The 11751-nt window shown below is 36.3% G+C and overlaps 1 protein-coding gene across 7 annotated transcripts in view; it reads left to right on the plus strand.

Annotated features, from left to right (window-relative positions):
- CNTN5 (contactin 5) overlaps positions 1-4207 on the plus strand; it is a 619341-nt gene extending 615134 nt beyond the window's left edge. For all 7 annotated transcript variants that reach the window (XM_074535151.1, XM_074535149.1, XM_005482597.4 and 4 more), the window contains one exon: positions 1389-4207. In XM_074535151.1, the coding sequence (XP_074391252.1) occupies positions 1389-1492 (104 nt within the window). In that variant the 3' untranslated portion in view covers positions 1493-4207. The remainder of the gene's footprint in view (positions 1-1388) is intronic.
- The last annotated feature ends 7544 nt before the right edge of the window (positions 4208-11751 follow it).

The raw sequence follows: 11751 nt of genomic DNA on the forward strand, positions 1-11751 counted from the left end.
CACCTAAAAACCTACCTGAGCTTAGATGTTTGTATGTGCACTAGTGTCTCAAACAGCAATGAAGTCAGCTGGGATGCAATCCACAGAGACCAGCAGTGGAGCCTTGACAACAATTCAGCTAATCTTCTGAATTTTAGTATTAAGACATGAGCACCTAAGGACATCTGCAATGTCCTAAGGCATGCCAAACAGAGCTGGCAGATGTGTTGTGGGACTTAGGGGATACATACACCATTCTGTGGGTCTTAGGGGATACACACACCATTCTGTACCATTCTGTACCACCAGAGGTGGAACACAGATAAAGTGGCATAGATTTAGGTACCTGTGTATGTACCTCCTTGAGAATAAGCTGAATTTCTCCATAAATCCCAGTCACTCCCTTGCATAATTATTACTATTTAGTTATTAACTTATAGCAGTATTAAAGTGTCTTCATTAGGCAAATTTTGATGTCTAGCTGCTCTCTCCTCAGTTACTGTGATGTGTTGAAAGAATGTAAAGTATTAATATTACAAAGGTAAGTAAGGGATGGGAGGATTAGCGACTAGAGCAAAGAAATAACATAGTCTTTCCCTAAACACAACAAGGCATTTTAATTATAACCTTTTGATAACATTTTAAAATTTTATTAAATATTGCTCTTTGGTCCTTAAGGAACACTAACAAAAAGGTGTGACCCTGAAACTTCAGTCTAGAACTACAGTTTCAGTTTTAGTCTGGTCACAAACTGCAATGCTACATTAGAATGCAGAAGACACTAATCCCTACCGCATGAAACATTTTTTTCATATATCATAGTTCTAGGCCACAAAGTCCTCCATCTAATTAGACTGTGCATATCACATTTGTTTCATTGAGGACAATTGTTGTGCAAATAAATCCAGTCTGGTTCCTTTCCCATCTTGTTGCCACTACTACCCCAGAGCACATTTCCCCTTAGCATGGCCATATAAGACTATTATGGGATCAAAAATGAACACTGCACCAATGGGCCAAAGACCACTTTTTCCTCTGTACAAGGCTAGGGATGAAAGGCTAGCTTTCATTCCTTGTTCTGGGACAAAAATTTGTGATTCGGGGCAGCTTCTGCAGCCTAATGCTTTTTTGAAGATTAAGACACAAAACCATATATTCGTTTGGAACTTCCTATTAATTTGCAGGCTGAATATGAGGATTCAGAATGCGAGTTGCTGTAGGTATCATCACAAAATCCCATCTGTGTACGGAGCTCATTTTGCATCTGCAGTTCTCACACAATAATCCATTGCCTTAAAATTAGTCTTTTGCTGAGGGTAAAGAACATAAATTTGGGCAAAAGCTAATATCTAAATGTACTGAGAACCATTTGCATCATTTGTTTTTAATTATTTTGCTTTTCATTTCAGGAGGGAAAGTAACAAGTGCTCAGTGCACCCTACATGTGTTTTCTACTTCCTCATCCTCTATAACACTGCTTTTGGCACTGATGGTACCTTCGACCTCATGGTGAAGGGTACAGACTTTGTCATTGTTGTTATTTGTTTGCTTTAACTTGATGACACCAAGGGATGGAGTTTTATGTCTGTGGAGAAACTGAAAACCCAAGCTAATGCTTAAAGACCCATCAAAATGCCTGTGGTGCACTTAGAGAAGGGTTGGAGACAAGGTCAATGATTCATCAGGTCTTTATCTCTTTTTATTTGTAAAAGTCCTCTGGGGAGGAGACCCTTCTTGGCCCAAAAATATGCAGATTGTATGTAATAAACTTTTGTAAGCAAAGGTAATTTCTGTCAAATGTATTTTCCTTTTATATGTTCAAATTTGGTGAACCCAGTCATGTATCATTACAGGGTGCTGTCTAGTACAGTACACATGTATGGTTTGGAGAAAATAAATCCTTTTTTAAATATAGAAAAAAGTTTCATACAGCTGGTTGCTCCTACTGACAAGGAAGAAAAACAGAATTTATATGCAAAGATCTCTGCAAAGGTAAAGAAGAACTTGTTCTGAAAATATATAATATGTATTCATTTAGCAAAAAGAATTTTCAATGAAACACTAGACAGCTTACCACAGAACATAGCAAAATGGAGCAGAAAATCCATTTATTTTATTACCAGGTAAATGGATAATTATTAAAGAAAAGTTTAGGAGAAAACCAGTCAGTTTTTATCAAATACCACAAGCTTTTATGTCCAATGGAATTGTCAGTAGAAAATAAGAAATCAATTCCTACTGCATATGACAATGAAAATTCCACTGGGCATTTAAATATTATTTACATTTAGCTACTAAGAGGACAAATAAAGCAATGCAAGGAGATAAACCAAATTTTCTCAATCACTTCTCAGTTGTAACTTTCTTTTTCCTCTGAGTCCAATATTTGGTAGCATTCTATGCTTTTCAGAATGGGATTATCCAAGTATCTACAGACTGCAGTAGGATATATTTGGGAGAATTTTGTTTCTGAGAAAAAATTACTTGGAAAAGTGCTACAGAGCATCATTCCAATTATTTATCTAATAGGCTCTATTTCTATAGCTCACTTGAGATTATTCTTGTAGGTACTGTGTGATATCAGTTCCAATCCCCATTTTATGCTGTGCCAGACAATTTTTTACTCAATAGACAATTTGGACAATTTTTCTACATTGGAAGGCTTTCCCACCTACTGGAACCTGAGGAAAAATGACTCCCAGTGAGGATGGTGTGCATGTTTGTACAATCATGGTGGGCACAGTGTTATGAAGGGCAGCATCTTTCTAACACATCTGGGGACCGTGCCTTGGGAAGAATCATTGCACTGCCTGGAAGAATCAAGTCAAAAATGGTTAACATGAAAGTCCTAACAGCATGTTCTTCTAGTTGTCTATCCCTCTAAGAGTTTTGATGAAAGCCTATTTTAGCTGAATTGGGTTCCCAATTCAAAATGCTATTATTTTGCCAGCACTAGCAAAATAATTTTTGGCATTTAGATAATACACTGCAGCTGTGTTCTTTCTCAGCTGCTTCAAAAGAGTAACCAAGAAAGCACAACAGAGATAAGAAGGTAAAAACTGATGATGACTAAATATTTTTGCTTTTGAGTATTTTATCAGTAAAATTTTTCAGAGGAGGTTCAACCTAAATCTTTGCTACCCACTAATATTTTAAATAATTTTCTAAAAAATTGGTTTTCAAAATCATTTAAGTCACCATGTTGCTCAGAAAACAAAGGCAGAATAGCTAGCTAAGAATTGACTGCAGCTATATAGAAAGAGGCCTTCTCTATCTCTGCCTCTGAAAAGCCTTTGAGATCAAAGGCAGGAAGGTGTAAAGTACATTGCTGATGAAGCAAACTCATAGAGAATAACTATCTGCTGTCCCTTGTAAAACAGCAGCACTGCTACTGTGCAGAGAGCCTACATCAGCAATCCATTATCTGCCAAAATGGTAAAATAAATAAGAATAAAGTGGTGAACCAAAAAGTCAAATGGCTATTTTATAAATCAGTTATGCATAATTTCCTCTATTTTTTTATACAGTTGCTTGCCAATGCAGTTCATTTCAGAGTATTCAAAAAGGCTACATTCACTGCTGGTGGCATTTCGTTAAACTTTCTGATAACAAAAAATGGATATGCTTTATAGGAAGAAAATAAATCTGATAAGGAGACAGAGCTCCATCTAGACACATCTCCCTCTCTAGTATGAAGATACAAATAGAAATATTGAACATACCATCAGGTAATGTAGTTGTATTGCAGGGACAAAAGGAGGTATGTTTTATATTCAACATGAACAGAATATGTATTTTGCATCTTAAATATATTAATAAACATGTTTTAAATGTTTAAGTACCTATGTATTACCTATTCGTTACTTTGTAGAAGATGTTTCCTTATCATGACATTTTTAGTTGCAAGGGAAAGCTTTTTCCTTTTTCATGTAAAAGATTGTAATAGTGCAGTCTGGCGTCACTGAGGAGACTGTATTTTTGTATAATGTCACAGGATCTGTTCAGAAAAATTACTTATTAGAAATAAACCTTGTTACACAGACCAAAAGAAAGTTGCTGTCATGGCCCATAACAAAATGTTAGATATATTGTATACAATCTGTATATATGCTATATATAATGGTATATACAATGTGGAAGACACAGTAATATAATAGTTTCTGTGTACTGTTCTTGTAACATTAGATCTTTTTAATAAATTATTCTCTTTTTATTGACTTTTATCTTATCTCCTGTCATCTCCTCCATTATATTTGTACAGTTCAAGGTGACAAAATGATTTGGTTTGCAGCTGCAAGAGCCTTTAAATTACATTATTTTCAAGAAAAAGTGATGAATCTGAACTTGTGAATGTGGAAAAGGTGTCCATTAAAATCAAATAATTTTTGACATCATTTTAATTTCATCTAAATTTTGGATTTCCTAGGTAAATATTTTTTTTAACAGCTAAATATCTGAAAGGTGAAAGAAGGCCTGAATTCTCAAAATGAAACTACACCTAATGAAAACTGCAATGTAAATCTGCAATTTAGCATCAGAGATAAAGATTCTCTGCCTTAAAAAAATCATGAACAGAAGAGAGATATATATTAGGTTTTAGGGCAATCTAATCTTTCCTGGGAAGGTGGTGAGACTCTGGCACAGGTTTCCTACAGAAGCTGTGGATGCCCCACCCCTGAAAGTGCTCAAGGCCAGGTTGGATGAGGCTTTGAGCAAGCTGGGATAGTGGAAGGTGTCCCTGCCATGGCTGGGGTTTGGAACTGAATGATCTCTAAGGTCTCTTCCAACTTAAACCTTTCTATGATTTCCATAAAAAGAAAAACTTTATAAGGAGTTCACCAAGGTCAATCCTCAATGTACTGAATAATTGCATAGTTCCTGGGACCTCTCTGCAAGGTTCTGTCAAGTATCACTTGTACCCCATGTCTGTGGAGGCACAAAAGCACAGTGGGGTCATGTCATGTTCAATTGAAAAGTTTAGTTGCTTTGTCTTACCCTTGAAATACTTTGTGTGGCTAGCCACAATAGGATATCTTTCAAAAATACATATAGCCTTTTAAGAAAAAATGGAACAATGGGTAACTCAATTATAGCAAATATTTTTTGTTAGTTTGATTTGAGTTCCTAATAATCCCCAATCAGTTCTTTTATGAAATGTATATTTATGGTAAATGACTTTGTAACACAGTATGAAGTCAAAAAGCCCATACTGAAAATAAAAATACATTGTCACAGTCATTTGAACCGAGACTTCAATTAAAAAATGGTTATGGCCTAAAAGGCATATTATATCAGGACTTCCATTAAATTAGTTATGAATGTCACAGAAAACTGTAATGATCTGATTTTGCTGACAAGGAGAACTGTGCTTATTGAAAATCCATATCCTATCAGAACTACCACCAAACTGCAACCCACTCTTGCCCTGTTATGGCCATCATCCCAGTTCCTCTGAAGATGAAAGACGTTTTACTTCTTAATTAATTTTTGTACTTTTGAGCAAGACAATGTCAAGGATAAGGGAAAATGAACAGCATCTTCTTACACCAGGTTAGTTGGCTTTAGGCTATTACAAACAATTTTACTAAGCATGCTGGCAGACAGGCTGCTTCCAAAAATACAGGTCCTGAGTTTGCTCTAAGACTTTTCTCTCAGTTAAAGAAAAGAGAGAGACCTGACTTTGTCTTTACTGTGGTTCAATTCTTAATACTTTAAACAAGATAATTTTATTTCATGTAAATTAAAGCCTCACAAGCCTGAAAGAGAAATTTATGGATAATTGTACAATTTCAATATTCACATCACTTCTTACAGCTGTCAAGTCAATTGTAAGGTTCTTACAGGTCAGCTGTTTGTGCAAACTGGCAGAAATATTTAGATATGCAGCTATTAATGCTTCTTGTGCTACTTTTCTGCTGTCAGATTATTAGCTAAGCACTTCAGCATGCATAAGAAACCTCTGTCATCAGAAGAAATTGATAAAGAAGTGTGGGATGCTTTGGTTCATCTTTTATTATTATGAAATAAATATTTCAGGCTAGAGGAAAATACCCTCCCTTTTGGTATGGTTTGATATTGGGAGTCTTTTCACTTTTATGCTCAAACACACGAATTCTAAAAAAAACTATAAAATAAAAACAGGAGAGTGCTTCTGAAAAATACAGTTAGCAAGATAAATACCAAAGGCAGGCACAATACGTGTTAATCACAAATAAAATTATTCAGCATATTTGGTTTTGTGTACAGAAAATAAGATGGGAAAATACATCAATTTCCTTTCCATAACAGAAAACAACTGAATAAAAAGATACTGAAAGCAATTTAGGCGTATCTGCATCAAAGCTTAAGCAAAAACAATTTTACTTAAAGCTGCATTGCTCTGCTCCCTAGCTGAACAAGCATTTCCATTTCATAATGACACCACCTCTTATCTTCTACAAAAAAGACTTTTTAGGGTAGTAAAATGGGATAATTCTCTTGATATTTCTTTAAAAATTTGTCATGTGGAGTGACTGAATAACTTGGAAAAGAGGCCCCAGGTCAATGCCTATTTTGTATAACTTAGTCCCTTATTCTTGAGTAGTATATACACCCAAATCTATCATTTTGGAGAACATCATTCTAGATGATGATGTTTTAGATGTTTTGCCTTCCAAACAAGAGGAAGCATTTTTACCTGTTTGACAATGGCTGCACTAGATTATCCAAAACACTAAGCTAGATTTCCACTGCATTGTGTCAATATTTTCTGACTTTCCAGTGGGAATACAAGCAAATCCCACAGCTTTTGAATGGAAAGTGAAAGGAATTCCATCACTACATGGATGGAATATAAAATGATGGATTTTCATATTAAAAAAATCCTCTTGGTTGCTCAGGGTAGACACAATAGGAATCAGCAGTCTTAACACTCTTAACAAAGCTTTGTCCATTTAATGCATGAGATAACTTTAGCAGGTTGCAGGCTGAATGTATTATTGCATCATAAGAAACAGGATTGCTGTGGCAAAAATTTTGTCAGATTTCTACTTTCTACACGTGAATGTTGCTGGATCTCTGCAAGTTTGCTTTCCAGAACAGCAGTTCTTCCTTTTGGGCCATTTTTTATTACACCCAAACATCTCTTGAAAGTTTCTGATGTACTAAGATCTACAACACTGAAAGTCCTCTGGCACAAGACATCTGCAGCACCTTAAACTTTGGTGTGACAACATATTGGCAAACATAATCTTTGCTCAAGGCATAGCTACTTCCACAGTTCTACCTCCACTAAGAAAATATTTACCTTCATAAACAACAGTGATTTATCTTTATAAACTACAGGGAGGTATTTCTGTTCTTATATGGCTGCTGAACCATTTCTTACTTCTCATCAAAGAGTAAGTTCAGTCAAGATACTGTAAGCACTAAAAAAGATGTTAAAAACACACACAAATCCAGTAGGTCTATTTTTATAGGCCAGCAAACAAACAAAACAACCCAAAATAAAACTATCTTCCATCCAGATTAATGGTGGGGGAGGGAGTGGAGGCCTATCACCCTGCAAACCCAAGTTCCTTTGTTGAATGTCAGTACAGAAAGATCTGTAGTGCCATACCAACTTTTCACAAGGTTCCTGGTAGGATATAGAGGAGGAATGGCAGCCAGGAAAAAGGACAAACATTTCAGTCCCTTTTGTGGTTGACATTGCCATTTTAACAAAGCTCAGTGGCAAGTTGAGAGATGTCTGGCTACCTTTGAAAACCTATATCTCAATATTATGAGGGCTACACAAAGCCCTTACAGGTAATTAAGTGGTAGATAATGTTGAAGCACTCATGGACTGCTCAAAACTGATTGAGGGGGGAAAAGGCAGTAGCTGCCTTTCAATGCCAACGAAAGTGAGATGAAGAAAACCTAAACTGTGTGAACCTAATGCTGAGTGTGGAACTGACAAGTGAAACTCAGGAAAGGCAACCTGAAATAATGTCAAAGGGAGTCAGAAACTCATGGGTCACCATACAGTATCTTCTAGAATGTATAAGTTGAATGCCACCAGGAAGGTTATTGAAACAAAGATTAAAAAACAAATTTTCTGCAAAAGAAAAGACAAAATTTTGGTTTTATGCACCACACTGGTAGTGTGTGCACTCCAGGTCTTGGCAGCTCAGAAAGGCACATAATAGAAATAGCAAAGAGAAAGATAACTCAAGTGACCAAGGGTATAATCTAGAACATCTGCCACTTGAGGAAAGGCTGAAAGGACTAGGCCACCTCAGTTCGGAGACAGCAGGGCAGTGAATAAGCTATCATGTACTCAATTACTGAAAAGACCTGTGAAAGACTGACTCCCAAACCTCCTCTGCCTCCTGTTAGGAAAATGTGCTTTAAATTCAAAGATCCTGCTTTATCTGTTCAGTGAATGCTGAACTATTCACAAAGAAAACTCCAACACTGAACAGATGCTGTTTCAAAATATTCCCTATTCCCAAGACCAGAGTAATCAAATCTACTCCCAGCTGTGATACAAGTTAGAAAGAAAAGGCTTTTGAGATCTGTGAAATCCTCAGCTGGATCTTTAAACAATTTACAGCAGACAGAAGAAGGAAATGTCTTCCTTTGTTTTACAGAGGGACACTTGCAAGTATTCATAGAAGCTTATGAAGGTACCCAGGCTAATGATAACATCCCTCCCACAAGGACATAAAATGTAGGAACTGAAACTGGGTCTCCAGAATCACAGTCTAGCATTTCCATCAGTGATTGGATTTAAGACTTTATTGTTATTGCTCTAATTATTGCTGTTTGGGTTACATCCTCATGGTAGCTCTTGCAGACCATCTGTGTTACCTGCTAATAGCTAATAAACTCAAGACTGTAAAAAAACAAGCTTTAGGATCTTCTTATCCTTGCACTATTTTTTAAGCTATATACAAAGCCTGGGAGAGTTTTAGGTAAGACAGCAGAGGAAAAGGCAATATCTCTTCCTACTCTTTTATGACTAAGAACATCACATTTACTGCCGGACCATCAGGGACTGGAGGAAATGAAGATGCAGCATTTTTACTCCCTGTTTTATACCGAACACACTAAGTGGAATGATTTTGATATAATGTAGTAAAGAGGCCTGATTGATGTAGGTTATAATTTTAAAACTTAGTTTTCTGCTTCTGAATAAACTCATACTCACTAATTAACTTGAACAGCAGTTTATAAGACCAGTTTTGACTCTGCCCATTTAATGAACAAAATCCAATCAACCACCCTGTTAGCGTAAATGGAAAATACATGTCTGCAAGAATGATAAATAACTGATTGCCATAGTGATTAGCATAACAGGCCTTGTGGAAAGCTATTTGGCATTCAGCTCTCGCTAGCACGTTTTAAGGATTGATACAAGCCTTGGTGTACTTTGCATTGGACATGCAGCTGATTTAAATAGGAAGACATCTTTCTAGATCTGGTGACTGACATTTTAATTTTAAACTTTTACATTTCTGTTTACAAGAAAATGAATCATATTTTTCAAACTGCTGTGGGTGCTTTCGCATAAAACATATGAGTTCAGGAAAGCTGTGCTGACTCACACTTAAGCAACCTGTTAACTTTGGACACTGTGTGCTCTACTCTGGGAGTTTTTAGACCCTCTGTATGCTTCAACTATCTGGGCTGTAGAAACATCCAGAAATTGAATACTTCAGATGAACCCCTTAACAAAAAAAAAAAAAAAAAAAAAAAAAAAAAAAAAAAAAAGATGACATTTTGAATACACTTGAGGTGATTTAAAATGCTGCTAATAGAGAACAGGATATCTATATTTTAAAAATGGTCAATTCAGCTACTTTCTCCTGTTATTTATCTTTCATTACAATTAGGACATGCTTTAACACGTGGATGTGCATATTTTCAGCATATTAGATTGTTCAAAATCCCCTTTTTATAAAATAAAATAAATTTGGGAAGCTTTGCAGGACTGCCATTCCTGTCACAGAATTGGGTTAATTTTGGGCCAAAGCTCGTCCTGGACTTTAGGGTCCTGAGTCACTATCTTGAACTGGGTCAATAGAGCTGCACTGAGTGTTTCTCCCATCTTGCAAATGGATGGGTTCACTTAAGCCAAAAAGAGTTGAGTTGTAAATAAATTGTATTTAAATTCCACAAGTTAACATGAAGAGCTTGAAGTAACTGATTACTACAAGCAACTCATATTTTCAAATTACTCTGTAAATTAAAGAGAGGCACACCTTCAAGGAGGACACAGTGAAATCCAGGAGGAAGGGAAATAACCTCTCAAGCTACCATAGATGCAAAATGGATGAAATAAAAAGTCTTGAACTCTTCCTTGAGCTCCTAAGGACAGGAACTGAGCTATCATTCCCAGGACATACAATGTAAATGAAAATATTGCACTCAGTGTTTTCAAAATCTTTGTTAACTCCATAGTAGCAACTACATACACAGGGAAATTGTCAATTCAAGGAACACAGATATAAAATTGGGATCTTAGTGGTCATACATCTGGTGCAAATAAGAGTGGGAAATGAATGCAGAGAAGTATAATAAAAGAAAATTTAAAATCTCCAGTATTCCATAGTACATAATTTTAAATCTTAGAAATCGCATTATACTAGCTGGAAGAAAAAAAAAATCCAGCAAAACAGGAATTAAATATCTTTCTGGTAAATTTGGAATGCCTCTTGGACATCCTTCCCTTATTAAATATTCATGGAAGAACCACCAGTTAATGTCAGGATACTGCATGCAAACTCTCTTGCCCTTCTTGCCTCTGCATCTCACTCTAAATTGTCAGTCATAGGAAGGAAAGGTCAATAACAGGCTCCCTCTGTTCATGGCCTCTTTCGTGCCTGAAGGGTGAAGACAGCTTCACCCACCAGCAATTCTGAACTGACTGAAGATAAAACCCCAACCTTCCTTCTGCCCCTCAGTACCAGCACCAACCTGAGGAGCTGCTGAGAAGCAGCGCTTCCATTTCCTGTATTGCTCCTGCAAAGCGTGGCATGATCTGTTTCTGGAAGGAAAACACCCACCCCACCCTAAAGCACACTGTGGAGGTGGGCTTCAAAGGCTTGTGAATATGGAACTTGCTTTGAAGGGTTTCATTTTCATAATTTCTAATACTTTGGAAGGTTTTGCTTTCATCACAACCCCGGTAAACAGCTCCAGATGTGGTGCTGGAACAGCAGCTTCCCTGACTCTCCACTCAGAATAGCTCATGTGCAGAATAAATAAATTTTTGTTTATATCATGCATACATGCAAAAGAGAGATGTGTTATGCTACTGCTCATTTAGCCAGTATTTATAAAAGTGTGCAAAACAGTGAAAAATAAAAACCCCTAAAAAACCCACCTTTCTGTATATGTGAAAAGGCATCCATTACAACTGAAATGATAGTATATTATAAAAAGCTGATTAAACAAAAAAAAAAAGAAAGAATAAAAGAACCCTCAAAAGTAGTGCATTTTCCACTGAAAAAAGACCACCTCTCTTCAGTCTTTCCAAAATTATTCTGTGCAGTTTTCTGAATAATTTGGCATTTCCAAAGCGAGGTTGCAGAATGGAGACTAAATGCTTGTGACTTCTTTTGTTCTTAGTTTGTTTGAACCTGTAGTTTTCATGACACTCATTGATTGAAATGTAAACAGAAACAATTTCTTTGCTGTGAAACACACTAATAATATCTGCCTGTCTCACATCTTCAGACTGGTGCTTCTCTCTGGCACTCATGTTCAAACTGGGCATATTTTTGCTATTATATTTGTCAGTCAAGATGG

This window comes from Zonotrichia albicollis, chromosome 2 (genome assembly GCF_047830755.1).
Source record: "Zonotrichia albicollis isolate bZonAlb1 chromosome 2, bZonAlb1.hap1, whole genome shotgun sequence".
Taxonomy (NCBI): Eukaryota; Metazoa; Chordata; class Aves; order Passeriformes; family Passerellidae; genus Zonotrichia; species Zonotrichia albicollis.